Source organism: Podarcis gaigeae, assembly GCF_964106915.1.
Source record: "Podarcis gaigeae genome assembly, chromosome: 13".
Classification (NCBI taxonomy): domain Eukaryota; kingdom Metazoa; phylum Chordata; class Lepidosauria; order Squamata; family Lacertidae; genus Podarcis; species Podarcis gaigeae.
In genome coordinates, this window is record NC_139689.1 from 22,543,364 (window position 1) to 22,562,896 (window position 19,533).

General features: G+C 43.8%; 1 protein-coding gene across 3 annotated transcripts; it reads left to right on the forward strand.

Moving 5' to 3' along the window:
• The first annotated feature begins 19 nt into the window (after window positions 1-19).
• LOC310829592 (serine protease 27-like) lies at window positions 20-16,239 on the forward strand. 3 transcript variants are annotated; one of them, XM_083708279.1, is made up of 7 exons: window positions 20-240; window positions 6,892-6,918; window positions 8,382-8,408; window positions 8,629-8,791; window positions 10,666-10,937; window positions 12,163-12,332; window positions 13,877-16,239. In XM_083708279.1, exons 1-7 carry the CDS (start codon window positions 189-191, stop codon window positions 14,159-14,161), a joined length of 996 nt encoding a protein of 331 aa, XP_083564405.1. In that variant the 5' UTR covers window positions 20-188; the 3' UTR covers window positions 14,162-16,239. The 3 variants fall into 3 exon arrangements, with proteins under 3 accessions (XP_083564405.1, XP_083564404.1, XP_083564406.1); XM_083708278.1 differs by lacking the exon at window positions 20-240 and having other exon boundaries at window positions 3,638-6,918; XM_083708280.1 differs by lacking the exons at window positions 20-240; window positions 6,892-6,918 and adding an exon at window positions 8,200-8,286.
• Window positions 16,240-19,533: the final 3,294 nt, after the last annotated feature.

Consider the following 19,533-nt stretch of genomic DNA (forward strand, 5'->3'; position numbering starts at 1 on the left):
ACCTGGAGGGGACAGAAAGCGTAGTGGGTGGGCAGACAGGTTGGGTCACATTCTCCCAGGAGGCTGCCAGGAAGTGCCTGCCTGTTTCGTGCTCACCAAAGTTCTCACAGAAGCAGAAGCAAACCTGGAGGGCTGTAGCTTTGAGGTTGCCCTGCTCCCCTGGAGGTGAGGCAGGGCCCTTCTGCACTATGAGAATCTTCCTCTCCTTTTTCTGCCTCTCTATGCCACCCCTGATACAGGGTAAGTCATTGTGTGTGTGCTCGTGTACGTGTGTGTGTGTGTGTGTGCATGTATCTAAGATGCTCTTTCTCTGGATAAAACTAAAGTGGGTGGTAGTTTCCAGTGGGGTATCTGGGCTGTTTGGGAAGAGACAGAGGTGATAACAGGGAAGTTACTACTCCAAAGTTTTGCTTTAGAATATAAGAAAGCAGGTGACACTAGGACTTCATTGGTTAGAAAGTAGATTATCTTCCTCCCCTACGTCTGCTTTGAAGACAAGTGATTATATAGGACTATGTTTTCCATTCTGTGGAATCATGTCTCTGTGCAAATGATGTTTCATGCTAGATACTGTGCCCTTGCTGACTCCGCTAACCAGCCCCTTCTCATTCCTCCAGATTCACCTCGTAGAGCTTTCCCTTCACACCCCATGCAGCTACTAAGTTTGCTCTTCACTTTCCCAACCTCATTTCCCAAGCCACTTCTCCCTTCTATCCTACAGCCCCACTTTGCACTCTGTTTTCACCTTTACCCCATGTCCATATCTTCCTCTTTCTTTTGTGCAACCCCACTTCCACACAATCCACTTGCAGGGTAATCTCCTGCATCTTCTACCTCTCTTGCATTGCAAATACTGAACACCCTTTTCATTTTTTGTCCAACTATGAAGCCACCACCAGCTCTTATTCTTTAGACCCTTTCATGCTCCGGCATTCCGTTTCAACCACATTTCCATGCCTCATTCTCTCTCCTTTTTTTGCAACTCCCATGCACTTTCCATTTTCTCTTCCTCTCTTCCTACTTTTCTCAACTCTCCCTTGTACACAGATCAACCCATTTCCATGCCTCCTCATCTTCCCCATTCTGCAGTCTCTTTTATGCCAACACTTTATGAGGATATATGTTAGAGTACTGTACGTTGGCTTATTCTGCTAGAGAAGGCTAAACTCTGTTGATCAATGTTGTGTATATATATCTGTATATTGCTACAAAAGTTGGGCACCACCCCCATTTCTATTCAACTGTGCCAAGATTCTAGGAGGGTTCCAGACGCTCACCCAGGATCTGTGTTCCTTTGAGAATAAAGACGTGGCAGATACTGTAGTAGCTTTAGGAAATATTATTCACATGTTTACACCTGTGTTTGCTTGGAGGGAGTTCAGATCTTACAGGATGGTCATCTCAAGAATGGCTTGTTCCCTGCATCTCCCCCAGCCTCCCTTCAGCCATCCTGCCAAAGATGGATCTCTGTCTTTGTTTCCCCCTTCTCGTTCCCAGCACACCTTGCTAAATGCACTCTTTTCCTGTCACCTCACATGCAAACCCTGTCACATTGCCAACCTCTGTCTGCTCAGGCCAAATGATTCCTCTTAGATGGGCCATCAACCCCTTTTGTCATGTTAACACCTCTTTCCCTGGTGAGGCGTTGGCTTGGAAAGGAAACTTAACCTGTATTTTTCCACTTGCCTGGAATCTTAATATTAACAAGGTTCTGACATTCATTAATTTCTTGGGTTTAGGGGGTCTCTCCCCTCCGATTCATAACATCATATCTATCTATCTATCTATCTATCTATCTATCTATCTATCTATGGGTGTCCACTTTGACTACACCCCCAAAGGCTCATCCTCCATTTTTTCCTGAGACAGAGAGATGCCAACATTTTTTTCTCTTGTTAATAAAATATGTCTTTGAAATTACTACACTGAATCTGGAACGGCATGTTGAAGACAACACATGGTATCAGGAGTGAAATACATTGTGTGAAACTTTTGAGGACTATTCATCCTTTATTCTGTCACAGCTGAGGAATGGCCAGTTTTTGTTCCTCGTCTTTTCCTTCTCACTGTACTCAGACAATGGCAGAAGTGTGAGGGGGGTGGTGGTGGTGATCTGAGATGAAAATTGTGGTTTTAAACAATGGCAGAGGTTTGACTAAAGCAAGAATGGAGTGTAACAGAGGGCTTTTTTTATTAAAAAAGCAACAACCCCAAACCCCAGTTTTAACAAAGAGAAGTAGCAGAGATGTGTATTGTGTAAAGAGATGTGGAGATGTCATGGAGGGGATGGTCAGTTCCTGAGGAGTGGGAGGAGATCAAGGGTTTGGAGCTAGATGACAGAGGAGGGTCCAAGCAGGTGGTGGTGAAATTGGGGTCCCAAGAAATATCTGAGCCAGAGACTGGGACTAGGATGAAGAGAGTCAGGGGCTGGATCTTGGCGAGGGTCTAAGCAGGTTGACAGAAAGGTGTTCTGTCCCTGTGTCACTGGGGACCTCTAGTCAGGCATCTCCTAAACTTGAGCTATTGTTTGCCACACTGAGAGTGGTGTCCACCCCACTCTTCAATTGGAAGAGACAGAAGGTGTGCCGCCTCTTGGATCAGCATCTCTGCTTTTGCTCAGCCATGTAATTTGCCTGCTGTGCCTTTTAACTATTGCCCTGCCTCATTAAAGATTTTGGGAGAAACAGAAGCCTAAGTTTGAATTCTTCAGTGTGGGCCAGGACAACATCACAGAGCTGTTGCCAACTCTTTCCTCTGTACTCAGAGGCAGTTTTAAACTGCCACTCTCCCTGCCTCAGTGTCACCCCCTACTCACTCTATTCAAACCTCTGCCATTGTTTGAAACTACCAATTCCCCACTCTGTTTCCTCCATCCCTGCTTTATTCAAACCTCTGGTGTTGTTTAAAACTGCCATTTCCCCATGTCCTTCCACTCCTGCTCTACTCTAACTTCTGCTGCTGTTTTAAACCACTGCTTCCGCGCCCTCAGGATTGTCCACTTCTTGCTCCCATGTCATGGCCGCTGCTGTTGTGCACCTTGCCTACTCCTTTGCTCCCCTCCCACACCCTGATGTCAAGCTATTCAGGTTTGTGACGAGGCACTAAAATCCTGCAAAGGGGGCTGCACAATTTTATGTATAGTAAAGGTAAAGGGACCCCTGACCATTAGGTCGAGTTGTGACCGACTCTGGGGTTGCGGCACTCATCTCGCTTTATTGGCCAAGGGAGCCAGCGTACAGCTCATGTGGCCAGCATAACTAAGCCGCTTCTGGCGAACCAGAGCAGCACACGGAAACGCCGTTTACCTTCCCGCCAGAGCGGTACCTATTTATCAACTTGCACTTTGACGTGCTTTCGAACCGCTAGGTTGACAGGAGCAGGGACCGAGCAATGGGAGCTCACCCCATCGCAGGGATTTGAACCGCCGACCTTCTGATCAGCAAGCCCTAGGCTCTGTGGTTTAACCCACAGCACCACCCATGTCCGTGATAGAGATTACACAGGGCTAAAAGGTGGCATTTCAGCACTATTACAGGGCACACTCCCACACAGGCTTCCCGGTTGTGTGTGAGTAACTGTGGGTCACGTCCCCCAGTTACCTTGAACCTTGTCTTTGTGAAGTTAACATTTCTGGAATGCATAGAGATGTGTGCTTGTGTATGTGGGAAAATATGGAATTAGGGAAGAGGATCAGGATTCCTGGGTTCATTCCCTAGCTTTGCAGGGGAATGCTGTCAAGGAGCCAGCACTCCTGGTTTGGGGGTGGGCAACCAGAACTTTCTGGAAGCAGAGTAGAGTATAGTTTGCATAAGAGCAGGTGAGTATGGCTGCCAATTGAGCATTTTCTGGCTGGCTTGTCAGGCGTCTGGGCTGGCTGCCAGACTGCAAATGGGAATCTCTAAGAAGAGAAAAGCTTTCTTGTTTTGTTTGCTTCCAGTTCTGGCTTCTTCCCCTGCTTGTTAGTTAATTCGCTAATTCAAAAACAATTTTCAACATGCATGCCTTGTGCATGCAGGTACGCCTGCGCAGAAGAAAGTTCACCTGGAAATTTTTTGGAAGTGTGTGTGCACTTGGAAGGCACCATGTGCATGAAAAGGTCTTCATGCTGGTGGCACCCAGTATGTGGAGATGTTGTCTTCCACTTTTCCAGTGTCCCACCACTATTTGGAGATTGTTCTTTCCTAGTGAGCCATATGGGCAGACCCTTCCCACCCCCACCCCCCATAATGTCCCTGGGCACAATTTGTATGTCATGACATTGCATCATTCTTAGTGACATTCTGTTCCAGGAACATGGACAGGCTCCAAAGAGCAGCCAAGTTCCTGCTTGAAGAGGAGGAAAGCCTTTTGTTTACATATATAATAAAAAAGGGGGGAAGAGAAAATCCCATATATATATTTAATTGTATTTTCAGTTTTACAAACAGTAACAAAAAAGAAATAAAAGGAAACAGAATACAAACAATGTATCCCCTTTGACTTCCCTCCCCCCTTTCATGGATCATTGTTATTATTTTTCTTTTGCATCTTCTCAATAATTCCAATTAATATAAACCCTTAATCAATCCATAATTCAACTTTTTAATACGAGATTTCTGTCAATCTACTAATGTGTGTTTACAATAATTTTTCAAATACGTTATACTGTATACTTTACCAATTACTTATTATAATTTGATTCTTCCTGGTTCCTGATTCTTCCTGTAAGTTTTGCCATTTCAGCATAGTTCATTAGTTTTATCTGCCACTCTTCCTTGGCTGGACTGTATCTTCTTTCCATCTATGAGCTAGCAAAGTTTCCTCTGGTATTCTTGGTTTCCTTGCATGGTTTAATGAGCCAGGAACTAACCAGACTCGCTTTTTTAAATGACAAAGCAGTTGCATGCTGTTTGATTGGGGAACCAGCAGAGAGGGAGGGGATGTTTAACCCTTTCCTACTGTGTCATTGTCATGATCTCAATGGCTCCCACCAATTCCAAATGGATCCCTAGAAGGATAGACAAATACAGCAGCCTTTTTCCAGGGGCAACTGAGTAACAATGTGTATTCTAAGTGCCCCTCTCCTAGTGCCACTACTTCCATCATATCAGAAGTCCCATGTAGCCTCTGTGAAGTACAAACCACTTTCTGGAGTACCTGGTCATCACACTCCTGCTTCACATCTAGTTTGGTCTTTTGATCAAAAGTGTGGGATCTGTGACTGCAGTACATGGGTGGTATGTTTGCAATTCTTCCATACTGTTTGTCACATGCACTAAGCACACCAACCTTTTGCAGAAGAAAAAAAAAAAAAACCTGCCTGAGGTGTTTACTCTGTTCGGGTCATTTACTCAGCTAATCCTCTTTAACCCACTGAGTTTGCAGTGAGATCCTACTGTAAAAGTTTTTGGTTTTTTTTGCTTCCATGCATTTAGGTATTTAGAGAAAGAATAAAAATTAATAAATGCCAGTCCCCCCATCGCCCCATCTCCTCCTCCTTGCAAAATCTTCTTGCCAACAGGTGTCCTGTCGAAACTGCACTTTGTAGTCAATGTGACTCCCTGACTGCCTGGTTAGTGTGTAAAGCTGAATCAATTCTTACAAACAGTTGAGGGGATGGATCTGTGTCTGAACTCTACCACTCCAGACTGTAGGTGAGAGTTCATATGGTTCAATGCCCACTTGCTTTGTGGGAATAAATTAATGTCTTTTCTAGCATGCCGAGGGCAATGGTGGTAGCCTAACCTTAACCATGAAACACCAAGGCTGTGTACACACAATATCTTTAAAGCACATTTGAAACTACATTGTTTGCTAGCCAGCCTTCGGCTCCACAGCAGCACGAGGTGGAAAATGGAGAGAAAGCCCTGGAATAAGAAAACTGCAATTAAATAACAATTTCAATAGGAGCCTGGCAAACCTTTTTTTTTTCCATTTGGAAAGAATGTTCTCACTGTTTGTGGGGACAAGGCCTAAGATAAGGAAACCGCAGTTGCTCTGAACCAGAATCTCACAAGAGCCTATGTGGGGCAGATGTTAAGTACACAACAAGCATTCATATCTGAAGCGAGTTCTGTTGGAATTATGTGTTTTAAGAAGCTGTGCCCATAAAAAGGTGTGGCTTGGAATGCTCAAATGCCTACCAGGCTCCCCCTGGACTCCAAAAAATGGCAGGGTGGGGGAAAGAAAACAATCAGTGTATTACAAAATGGTTATCATTTTGCAGCTTTCCCCCTGCCACACTGCCACAGGCAGTCCTAAGAGTCTCAAGACATACCTCACCAAAGAGAAAGATTTCACCCTCAATCAAAGAGCTCAATCACTTCTCTGTTGTTTTTGGAAGGGTGGGCAACAATATTACAACAGGGTGTGTGTGTCAATATTGTAACAATATAATATGGGAGTAAATATGGTAACAGAGATCATGAGTTGTTGGCATCCATTTGTCTCAGGAGACAAATGGTGCCACTTTGGGGGTGAAGTCAAGCTGTTGGGAGGTTACAGTGCGTGCTGTGGCTGTAGAGACCAATGCGGGTGGGACATGTTTTGTTGTAGCTGGGGCAGGTGAAGGTGTCTGGTTGTGCTGCTGCAGATGCACCATGGCGTTTCTTCTCTTTGAGTACTGCAGGGTTCCACTCCATTCCAATGCCTTTCAGATGACCAGCCCCCTGAGGCAGCGCTGCCTTATGGCACAGATGCCCCCATGAACCTGGTGCCCCAAGTTGTCACCTGGGTTGTCTTGGCCCTGACTCACCATTGTTCCTTCAAGGACACCTTCTGTTTACCTTTTTCTTTTTTCAATGTTACGATTTTATTTGATTTCCTCTTCCTGGTTCTTGTTTATACCTAAACAATCTGGTTCCCAAGCTTTGCCTCTGATGATGTCATTTACGGTAATCATTTTTCACTCAGGTGTCCTGAAACATGAAACTCAAAGCGGTGAGTATCTCTTTCATCTGGACCATGTGCAAAATGTATTTACGGTACTTTGAACCGTGCACTAGATATGCTAAGCAATGTGTGTGCTCAGGCAGTAATCCTATAATCTACAAGGAAATGTTCTCCCCCCTCCCCTGCAGAATTGTTAACATTGCTGTTGCTGTACTGGCAGGGGTTAAGGCAAAGGCTGTGTACACACCATAAGCTATGTTCCATCAAAATTGTTGCAGTGGGTATATGATTTATCAAATTCTTTCCTAAAGTTGGGGATTTTGTAGAATGCAGTCTTGTTTTTCTTTGATAATTGAGAAAGATTAGGAGAAATTATCACATTCCAAAGAAAAATTGGGTAAAAAAATATTGCTTCTTTTGAACATTTATCACCACTTTTCATTTTGGGAGGCCCATATGACCTTTTGCTCGCTGCCCAATATTCAGGAAATTATGATTTAATTTGGGTTTCTCAGCTCTGCGTCAGTAATCTATATTTTAGAATTTTAATGCTAGCACTTTACGAAGTTTCTCATGGTATTAACTTCATTTATCTTATTTTCTGTAGTGCTCAACTAAGTTGTATTAATTAAAGAAATTTGATTTTCTGCATGCTTGGAGATTCATAATTGAACACTAGATTTTCTGTGTGCTTATATGAAGGGGGTCTAACTTCCCCTTCAATGTGGTAGTTGCTACAAAGGGAACCATTTCTGCCACCTAGAAATCACACTTAGATTTGTCCTCTGAACGGAGCAAACTTCTCACAGCAGAACAAACATTTACGTATGGAGATGGAATTGTAGCAAAGTACTGTAAAAAGATTCTGGTCTATGATATTTGACACAATACAGGAAATTGCAGAATATGCTTTATCCCCAAATTCTAAAACAATCCTTTGAGGATATTGATCATCAGTTAATACAAACTCTACTGACCATATCAAAACTATGTATTGCCAAACTTGCAAATGTACCGCCACCCTGACTGTTACAGAATGGTTGAAGAATACTTGGGAAATAATACTGCCAATAAAGCAAATATATAATAGAAGAACACTTTATAATAATTATCAAAACAACTTCATTGAAATACAGTCTAGACTTATAGAATTCTGGAATGACAAATTAGCACACAATATATCTCCTTATAACTCATTTACATTAATCTTATTTTCTATCTGTTTATTCCTCACTCTTCCTAATGCAACTTTGCTACTCATATTTTCTCTTCATTTTATCCTTGTGCAGTTATACTAGAATTAATTAAAAAGATTAGCAAGAAAACAAATCTCGCTTGATTTTTCAGTGCTTGAAATCAGCATCTACATTTTTTAAATCAAATGTTGAAGCCTCCAGCTTAAAATAATGAGATAAGGTACTTTGTTGCTCACTAGTTTTGCTTTTAAATATTGCTTACAACGTACTGAAGACTCAAACCTCCTGTTTCCTCTCTTCCTCTTTTATTTTTAGGAGATGTGGGAAATGGCACTCAGACAGGTAAGAGATCAGCAAAAACAGATTCTCTCACTGAAAACCACAGGGTCATTGTAGCAGCACAGTAAAACTAGGGGGTGGGTTCTGAGGAATATAGCCTGGCGCTTGGCTTCTGTCCTTCATACTGGGACTTTCCCTCTTTGCCTGGACGTCTTGGGGAAGAGGTCAAAACCGAGGTGTTTGTCAATTTCCTGCGAACTTCTTTTTCTCTCTGTTTTGCCAGTGTGTGGTCGGGTGATGCCCCAAAACCGTATTGTGGGGGGAAACGATGCTTCTCGTGGGGATTGGCCATGGCAAGTCAGCCTCCAATATAATGGACAGCATGCCTGTGGAGGGACCCTCATCAGTGCTGACTGGGTGCTGACAGCAGCCCACTGCTTCCCCAAGTGAGTAACAGGGAGACTGGCCTTGGAGTGTGTAATGGGAAAAATGAGTAGGCTAAAGATCTGACCTAGCATTTTCAAAGAACACAGAAGCAGGACTTGTGAGAGCTTGCCTTACACATCCTTTGGAGATAGTACAGGTCCGTCCCTGCGTGTTTAGTGTTTGTTTTCTTAAAAGCAAGTCACTAGCCCTCGTGGAGGAATAAGGAGAGGCAGAATTCCCCCTATTTGTTCTCTATGTAGTAACAGATATTTAAACATATTAGGCCTCTGGAATTATGCTCTGGTTGTTGGCAATGATCCACTGCCATGTTAGGTCCTGTCCCCACAAAGTTTGCCTTCAGCAACTTTAAAAGAGCACCTGAAAAGGAGCTGTGCAAGGCAGAACTTCGTGGTGAGAAAGGCCTGCTCACAAGTGCGGATGTAAAAAGACAATGTTTTCCATTCTGCCCTTTATTTGTAACTTACAGCACTGTTTGTTATACTACAGTTCGTCTTTATTCAAAACTGTGCTATCTGTCCCTCTGCCCATTGTGGCAAAATTATTTAATTTACATAATTACATAAATTATGTAATTTCCATTGAAATTATCTGATATCCCTATTCACAAGTCTTCAATCCTATCTTTCTCTGTTCTCTCCATTGAGAAAACCCAGGAGCTTCAAGAGACAGCCTATCTGATATGTCAGGTCAGCTGAGCTTCTACCCCATTCCCTTCCCACCCCAAACACATAATTCCCCCCACAGCTTTCTCTTGTATTTCTTGTTGCCACTGCCTGCCAACATCATTAATTAAATTTCTATCCCACCCTACATTGCAAAGTGACGTGTGTATGATATTGTTCATGCACAACGTAAACCAACGTAGCCGCCTCAGGTAAACAAACATGGTGACTAACTCTCTGTTTGTGTTACTGCTGCAAAACAGAACAGGGCTGTGGGGAGTGCCTCTGTCTCCACCACGGTGCTGCTCTTGTGTTTGGCTGCTGCTTTTGAAATGGGGAGTCTCCTCCCACATGGAGGCTCCCAATGTATATTTGACTCCTATGCCCAGGTATTCACTTGTACATGCAAGTGACCAACTGTGGTCACAGTCACACTAGGTAAAAAAAAGGTAAAGGACCTCTGGACGGTTAAGTCCAGTCAAAGGCGACTATGGGGTTGTGGCGCTCATCTCGCTTTCAGGCTGAAGGAGCTGGCGTTTGTCCACAGATAGCTTTCCAGGTCATGTGGCCAGCATGACTAAACTGCTTCTGGTGCAACGGAAAACCGTGATGGAAGCCAGAGCGCATGGAAATGCTGTTTACCTTCCCACCACAGTGGTACCTATTTATCTACTTGCACTGGTGTACTTTCGAACTTCTAGGTTGGCAGGAGCTGGGACAGAGCAACGGGAGCTCACCCTGTCATGGGGATTCGAACCACTGACCTTCTGCTTGGCAAACCCAAGAGGTTCAGTGGTTTAGACCACAGTGCCACCCGCATCCATAGCTGTCAACTTTCCTCCTTTTTAAAGGGAAATTCCCTTATTCCGAATAGGATTCCTCGCAAGAAAAGGGAAAAGTTGACAGCTATGCCCGCGTCCCCTACATTCACACTATCCATTTAAAGCACTGTAATAATACTCAAAGTAGTTATAACTGATAATTTGAGTAAAGCTGGCAGAGGAACCTTTGGCTTCCAGATGTTGCTGAGCTACAACTCCCATAAGCCCCATCAAGCATGGTCAATATCTAGGGATGATGGGGATTTTAGTTCAGAAACATCTGGAGGATACAGTTTCCCCACATGTGGAGAACATGATACAACACACCCTCTTTTTAATTCAGAAACTACCCCACCCCATGTCCTGACTCTTGTTTGTTTTTCCTAACAGGACGTCAAAACTATCTCACTTCAAAGCAAACTTGGGGAACTACCAGCTCTTGAACCCAGAACCCAATGCTAAGTGGTTGAAACTCTCCCAAGTGATCGTGAACAAGCACTATGCTGGAGATGGGACCAGTGGAGATATAGCTCTGGTTCAGTTGGAACATCCCGTACGCTTCACCAAAAGCATCCTCCCAGCCTGTCTCCCAGATGCCAAGGTCCAGATCCCGAATGGCACCCTTTGTTGGGTGACGGGATGGGGAGCTCCACAATATGGAGGTGAGGTGCTGTAGCTTAGGGGCAGAGCAGCTGCTTTGATTGCAGAAAGTTCCCGTTTTAATCCCTGGCAAAGATCCTTACCTGGAACCCTGAAGACTGCTGATGGTTAGCTTGGAGCTGAACTTTAGTCTGACTCGCTGTAAGGCATGTTTCCCAAACTGGGATAAAATGGTTCAGCTGTGTGGCAGTTTTGGAATGGGTGTGGATTAAGGTGCTCAGTGAGGTTCATGTTTGCTTTTAACCTGTATTTCAATAGGCTTTCTCCCCCACCCCTTTGTACGTAAACCACACTGGGACCTTCTTCTGAAGGGCAGTATAGAAATGTCTAGAATAAATAATAAATAAATAAATAAATGAATAGGAGCACAGAGAACACCTGGTTCAGAAGGCTTGGGGTTTAAGGGGACAGATAACCACTCTAACCAATATTACCGCTTGACTGGAAGTATGATGTTGTGAGATAAAGCTGCTTGGAATAATCCAGATTCGTGTCTCTGAGGGTGGGATATTAAGAAAATACAAAATAAATTGTTATTGTTAATAAAAACAAATAATTTGGAGTTCACATGGTTAAAAGGGCAGATAAGGAAGGATCTGGATAGGGTCTGGATACTTAGAAGGTGCAAATCAGGGGGAACTGAGATGTGAATTACTTCATGAGGGATACCTTTAGCTGGGTGCCAATATGGTTCCCTCTAGATGTTTTGGACTACAACCACCATCAGCCCCTGCTTTTGCAGCTAGATCCAAAACATTTGGACAGCACCAGGTTGGCAACGACTGGGATAGAGAGAGCAGCTTAGACCAGAATACTTAGCCATGACTGAGGTGAAAAGAAAAGGAGAAATTAGTGGCAAGACGTTTGAAATTTTGTTGTTACGTGGTTAGATCAGAGATGGGCAACTTGTGGCCCTTTAGATGTTATCCTCTAACTCTCATCTGCGGCAAGGTTAGAAGCAAGTGTCCCACATTTTCCCAGTGCATTTTCCTATCATTTTCCACATCACAACAAGTCAGAACTTTTGGGTAAGTGGATTTGTTGTGTAAGACCTCCAATCAACTATATTGTGCAACCTGAATTTGCCAGTATATTTTTGAAACATCCACTGTTGTTTCTGAGGTGGATTTGCATCCCTTTCCTCTTGCAGTATTTAATTTATTCTGAATTGCTTGATTTCTCATTCCTCCTCTTCTTCCATCCTTGCCATCTTAATTTTGCCTCAAGCTACCCTCCGGGCTCCCAAGACCCTGCAACAGCTCCAGGTGCCCTTGATAGACACAAGATCCTGTGATGCCATGTACCACATTGGCTCCGGTATCCCCCCCAGTATCCGACAGATCCAGGATGACATGATCTGCGCTGGCTATGCCGAAGGAGAGAAAGATGCATGTTTGGTAAGAAAGGAGTACCAGTGGATATGCAAATGGCAGAGCAGCAGTGAGGGCATAGGACAAGGATGAGGAACCTGTGTCCTTCCAGATGTGGTTGGATTTCTCCTAAACCCATTCCGTCTCACTTATTCCCTCTGAACCCCCCACTTACTAATAACCCTGTAACTGTGGGCCACAGCTGTGGCACAAAGCCAAGCAAATAAGATATTATATTTAACAAAAGCGTTTACATTTATTTATATCAAGATTAGAAAGTGAACAACCTTATCTGGTTTAAAATAGTACTGTATCTTTAAGTCAGTATACACTTGGTTAGCTTGTTACTGTCACTTTAAATATCAACACATTGTATCCAGCTATTAATGTTAAACTGAGACAGCATTCCAGGTTGCTTCTCATTTCCCCCGTCCAACAATTCTCCCCTTGCCTCTTCAGCCTAAGCCAAGCAATTCAGTCAGCCCAACAAGTATTTGGCCACCAAACTGCTCTACCTCCATCTTAGGTCTGCTTTCTTATTCCATTACCCTCATCCTCTGCTGTCTTCTTCTTCTGGCTGAACACCAAGCACCAACAACTCCAACTGTCTCTCTGCTGACCAGCACATGGCTTTATATAGACTTCCTCTAGGCCCTCTAGTCCAGTCCCAGCCAATCAGTGTCCAGCTGAAAATTCTAAACCTGCACCCACCAATCAAAATGTGCAGGCATTCTATACTTCTTTTGCATACGGAGAATTCTAACACTAGCCTTTCTTCACAGTTGTCAGTTAAGGCTTCTGTTGGCAGTTAAACTGCCTTTGGCCATACCAAGACAGAAAACTTCCCACCTCTAATACATTACAATCAGTGCTTTTCTTCTAGAAAAAAAGGATGCTGGTACTGCGTACCCTTGAGCACACCCAGAAAAAAAGAACTGATTACAATGTATATTTCAATTCAGATGTATTTTACACATTACACAATGCTCATTAAAACCTGATTCAAATAAATAGGATTTCCCTCCATACATTCTGAAGAAATTTGGAGAACCAGATGTCAGCCACTAGGGGGAAAATTGCTGCTACTAGCTGTCAAGACTCCAAGGAGTTTTGTCGCTGTTGCTGTCACAGCTACAAAACACATGGGACCTATAGTGCAAAAATTGTGTTTGTGTGTAGGGGAATATTCAGGGAAACTTCGTGCTCCTTCCTAAAATTTGCTGGGAAAAGTTCCAGTAGGACTATTTAGCTCAGCTTTCACTACACCTGTCTGGAAGTCCTTTAGCCTAACTCCCAAGGTAGGTTTAGCCTGGTTGTTGCTTCCTAGTGTGGAGGAGAGGGTGTACTTTCCATGCTCAGAGGCAGCCTGGAAAAGGGACTTTTTTATTCTAGCTATACCTTTAGTAGGCACAAGTCATAGGTGACAGAGATCTTACCCAGGGAGATGGTTGTGCGTGCAAATGGAACGTCCTGGCAATGGTTGGCTGGTAGCACCAGGCTCAACATAAAACAGATAAGGTCTGGAGCAAGGGCATGTTACAAACTCTCACCAGCTGCTTTCCTTAACCTAGGGCGACTCTGGAGGTCCCTTGGTCTGTCAAGAGGATGGTGCTTGGTTTGTAGTGGGCATTGTGAGCTGGGGTGAAATGTGTGCCATGGCCAACCGCCCAGGCGTCTACACCCGTGTTGGCTTCTACAAGGACTGGATAAAGAGGCACTACGCAGGAGCACAGTTTGGCCTCGTGAATGTCACTTATTACAGAGACGCTTCATCTGCGTTGGCCTCCACCCTTGTCCTCAAAGAGTTCCTGCTACTGCTCACTGCCTCCTGCCTCACTGCCATTCTTCTGACATAGAGGGATATGAGTGTGTTCCAATGTTTCCCTCACTCAAACGAAGTGTTATGGGAAACAAACAAACAAAAACCCAGGTTATTTTCACAAAAAAAGTGTCTGAAGATTACTGGTAGTTCAGTAGCTTCTGCTGTTCTATCATATACCTCTGGGATGTATCAGGAATGCAGTTCTGAGTGGATGGATTCTGGAATGTTCTGGAAAGTTCCATGTTTCGATGAAGAGAACAACAAGAAGGACAACGTTAGACTTTATGGACTTATAGAACATTGGAGGTGTGGGGAGCGATATTTTCTGGTGAGGGAGCAGGACTTCTTCACTTGGAACACTGCCCTCTAAGCTCTCCCCCTCTCCGCTGCTTAAAATATCCCTTACATTGGAACAGGGGTTCTTGCATCCTGCCCTAAAAGGTGCTAATTTTGTGAACTGTTGACTATACATATGCACATTTGCACAGTCTATGCAGACCACAACATTTCTTACTTCACGGAGTAGAATTTGAATTCTCCTATTGAAATCTCCTAACAGCTATGGCTGTTGGGGGAGCCCATGCATTAAAAGGAGGAAATTGTGGGGCTGTATGAGCAGAACACCCCTCACTGCCACCTCCATGCTCCCTGATGTCTGCGTCTTAATCAAACGTTTTATTCCTATGGTGATACAAATACACCATACATTTGAAGCAATAGGATACCTGGGACCTCTGTGAGGGGAATAGTGGTCTCCCAACAAATCTCAGCACCGTTAACAAACTACAGGCCCCAGGATTCCTTGGGGAAGGGGAAGCCATGACTGTTTTAAAGGGTATCATACTGCTTCAAATGTATGAATGTGAATGTGGCCAAAATGATCCTCTCTGTGAAAAGGGACCCTGATTGGGCAAGGCCCTCTCCTCACATAGAAGAGCACAATGCACATGCATCACTACACAAACAACATTCCTCCTGTTGTAGTTTGAGCACATGGATGCCGTGTGTGTGTGGTGGTGCTGTGTGGAGTATGCAGGGCTTATCAGCACAGCCTTTGAGTCCCCACCACACCTTCTTTTGACATGTGGAGGGAATCATGTGAACCCCCATAAAGTGGTCCTAATCAGGGGAGTGACTGGAAGGTAGTTTTGTACAAGGGTGTGTGGTGTGGTGAGGGACAGAGATGACAACCTCCTCATGTAATTACAGTGGTACCTTGAGTTACAAACACCTCAGGTTACAAACTCTGCTAACCTGGAAGAGTTACCTCGAGTTGAGAACTTTGCCCCAGGATGAGAACGGAAATCATGTGCCGGTGGCACAGCGGCAGCAAGAGACCCCATTAGCGAAAGTATACCTCGAGTTAAGAACAGTTTCAAGTTAAGAACGGACCTCCGGAACGAATTAAGTTCGTAACTAGAGGTACCACTGTAGTTTGGCCTCTTTCCCTCCTCCCCTATCCTGCCCTACGTTTTCCAGGGCAAAGATGGCCTCAGAATCCAAAACTCAGCAGCACGCCATCTTGCTACCCACTTCCTTCCCTCCTTCCTTCCAGAATTCACTGCTTTGTGGTGTGTGAAGAGTTGGGGATGGGTGAGGAAGGGTGTCATTTCAGCGTTTAACAACTTGTGCCCAAAAGACTAGGGAGAAACACACACACCCCTACTTCCTTACATGACATATTTACTAGAAGGAAATTACAAAGCCTATGCCAGAGAGCCACATTCAGACCAAAGAGGCTAGTCCCCATGGTGCATTGAAACTTCTTGCCACCAGCACCATATTGTTTGGCTTTTAGCTGGGCATTGCTGTGGTGCAATACCTCTTCTTATTTGTGGGGAACCAGAAAATAAGGAACCACTGCTGACTCCTATTTTGCTCCCACCATGGTATGTATCTTTCAAAACCTGTTACCCACTGCCACCTTATATCTGTAACATGCTGTTTACCAAACCTTTCAGTGTAATCCAGTGGCTGTGGTACTTTAGATGTGATACAAAAACCAAGCAAACAACTTTATCAGTAGTAAATACAAATAACAAGATGTTCTTTATTTATTATTAACTATAAAAGTAAAATAAGGCAAAAACTATGCCTAAATTGGTTACTGTTTCTCTGAGACTTGTGTTTTTTTTATAAGGGTACTACTGTTACAAATGGCAGCTGCTTTCAAATACAGAAAGTTACTTATGAGTAATTTGTAATGCATAGTTCCTATTAAATTTATATGCCAGTTAGTCTCTCTTCTCACCACTGCCAGGCAGATAGGACTTCTGCTGGTTTCCTATGAACCAGGCATGCAGGCACTTCTCTCTTTGGTCAGCTTCAGAAGCCTCTCTGTTAAGCTTTGGCTTAAGCCAGTGTTTCAGCTTCTGGAGGGCAAACTCAGTCTCAGACAATGATTCTTTGTGAAGTGTTAAAACTAGCCTATTTATGTTCCAGCCCCACTGCAATTCAACCAGATTTGAGTGGCACATAATTCTCTCCCATCACCTGACTACTTTTCCTATCCAATGAGTGACCAAGGACTTCAAGCCAATCAAGGAAAACCCACTCTTTAGTGCTAAATTGGAGCAAATGTCAATCTGGCGAAAACCTGAATTCCTGGTTTGCTCTGACTAAGCACTAAAGAGCAGTTTTCCCTAGGGGTGGGGGGAAAGAGGAAGTGTGGATAAGCCCTAAGCAACCACCAGCCACCAATGGATACTTAGCATTTTAAACTTAACCGTTCACATGACCCCCAAATGCACAATATTGTAAAAGGTGATTTCTCCACAATTGCAGAGACATTGCTGCTTTCTCACTGAAACACATGGCAAAAGATGTTTGTTGCTCATTGGGTAGTACAGATGTCTAGTGGTTGACAGCTGACTCATGGCACTTTATTGTTTCCAACCATTCTTCCCAATTTGTTGGAGTTCTGCTTGTAACTGAAAACACACCTGCCTTTTGACACCGCCTTTGTACGTTTTTAGGACACACCTTAATTCTGTGGTTGTAAGTTGTTTTAAGCTATTTTTAAATATTGTATTTTAATTGTTGTAACCCGCCCTGCTGCTGCTGGAGCAGCAGCAGCAGCAACAACAACTTCCACATCCCAGCCCCCAACTCTGAAATCTACAAGTGAAAGAGGGAGTTTTTGCAGTGGATTTGATTTGATCACAGTCCAAATGTATTTTTATTTCCATACCACAGAGAGTATTGTTACACTACAAATATTGGTTTGATATCATTTGAGGGGGGCCTTCCCTGAAAATGGTAGTTTGGCTCAGGTACTGAGAACTGTCTCTTTGAAGCACCTCCTTGCCCGCCACCCAAACTAGGCATTGCCTGAGAGATGTGAGATGTCTTCCAGTATGTGTGCTCATAAATCTAAAGTTGTTGTGCAAGTTTTCCTGTTTGAGAAGAAGGAAGAAGTGGAGGCTGCTGGACAAGGGGCTGTGTGGCCTGAAGGGCTAACTTAACCCACTTAACCCTTTTCTTTCCTGCGTTTGTCAGTTCGTGGAACTGTGCACTTGTAGGTTATTTGCATGTATCACTCAATTAGTGTACTGTTTGTGTACCTTTATTTCTTTAGAGCTTTTGTACTAAGCTCTTCAGCCAAAAAGGCTCTCTGGTTTATATACCACCCATTAGAACAAGACAGTTCCTGTTTACAGGCTTACACCCTCCCCCCTTTTTAAAAAGACATACAAGGGAAAAGGGACAGGGAGGGAAGAGGGAAAAAAGCAAACCCAGGTGCCAATTCCTAAATAACAGCTCATCTAATGACCAGATGGCATAGGAATAGTTCAGGGGAAGGAGGTGAATGATGGAGTTGGTCTTTCAGCAAAACTGCTGGAATGAGGTCTGATTCTCATTTCTGCCACTGAGGAGGCAGCCTGATGGAAAGGCTACCACTGGGTGGCAGTAGAGGGAGAGGGTGCCCTATTGGAGCAAACAGCCATTTGAGTTTTCTCCAGATAGACATTTGCTCCAATTTAGCACTAGAGAGAGTGTGTGTTTCCCCTGGGAAAGGAGCAGGATAAGGGGAAAACTGCTTGGATCCGTACCTAGAAAGTGTGGGTCAAAGGGAAAACTGCTCATACTTGTGTTTTTTCTGCATGGGATGAGTGGAAGTATGAACGAGCCCTAAGTCCTACTTCACATTTCTCCCAGCTGACATAGCTTGATGGAAATAGTTGAGCTGTACACCAGGGGTAGGCAACCTAAGGCCCATGGGCCAGATGTAGCCCAAGCGCCTTCTCAATCTGGCCCGCAGACGGTCCGGGAATCAGCATGTTTTTACAAGAGTAGTATGTGTGCTTTGATTTAAAATGCATATGTGGGTTATTTGTGGGGCATAGGAATTTGTTCATTCCCCCTCCCCCCAAAAAAATAGTCTGGCCCACCACATGGTCTGAGGGACAGTGGACAGGCTCATGGCTGAAAAAGGTTGCTGACCCCTACTGTACACATTAGCAAGTATACACTCTTTCACACAAATACTTGCATATGGGGTGTCAAGAATATGGTGATAGAGGTGAATGGCTGCTTTGTGTACTGTATTCAAGAGCAGAATTATATATTTATAACATTTCCTAAGAGGGTGTCACAAGACTATTTCTCTCCTAACCCCCTCCCCCCTGCATTTGATACTATTGCCCAATAAAGGCTTGCAGAGCAACATTGCTCAAATTCCTCTCAATTTAAGAGTCACCTCAGGTCAGAGAGAAGTACGGTATTTCTCAATCCAGGTGTCAAGGTTCAAAGAGTTTATTGTGAAGGGAAGGAAAGAGATAGACAAGGAAATGCGGGAGCCCACATACCAGACGGGGCTCCTTTACTCACATGATGGGTGGGGAAGAGGATTTCACCACGGAGTTACATGCGTGTTACAAAAATATGTCACATGATACAAAGTACAAACAATAAATAAAGTCATAAATATATACACTTGGCACCATGCTTGGTAAGTCAACTTCATGTCATGAAATAAACCAGGCCAGAATGTCTATAGCAGCTGAGATTTCGCATTGGTGAGAACAGCAAAACCCCATAAACAGAGGTAGTGAATGGTAGCTTTGGTGTATCTGATATATATGTTGTTGAAAGGAAGAAAAGGCCCTTGGGTATAGGGCAGTATATAAATTCAATAAATAATAATAATAATAATAATAATAACTCAAGAATCCTGTGCCCACCTGAACATCCACATCATACATTTGAAGCACTCTTCTATCCCTTTAACAGTCATCATGGCTCCCCCCAAAGAATCTTGGGAACTGTGGTTGTATGTCGTAACAGGCTTTTTATTCAGTAGCAAGAAAGAACTTGTTTATCCTGAGTGTGAGGCTAGCTTTCCTCCTTTGCTATATCTTTAGGCAGTATAATTCCCAGAGGAGGAAACAATTTGGGGCTTTTGAC

What these genes read in the sequence shown, in the direction of transcription:
- LOC310829592 (XM_083708278.1), top strand. Translation starts at nt 6,780, where the DNA reads ATGTTACGATTTTATTTGATTTCCTCTTCCTGGTTCTTGTTTATACCT. An exon ending in GGGAGCTCCACAATATGGAG is followed by an intron (nt 10,938 to 12,162) that starts GTGAGGTGCTGT and finishes TTTTGCCTCAAG; the next exon opens with CTACCCTCCGGGCTCCCAAG. An exon ending in GAGAGAAAGATGCATGTTTG is followed by an intron (nt 12,333 to 13,876) that starts GTAAGAAAGGAG and finishes TCCTTAACCTAG; the next exon opens with GGCGACTCTGGAGGTCCCTT.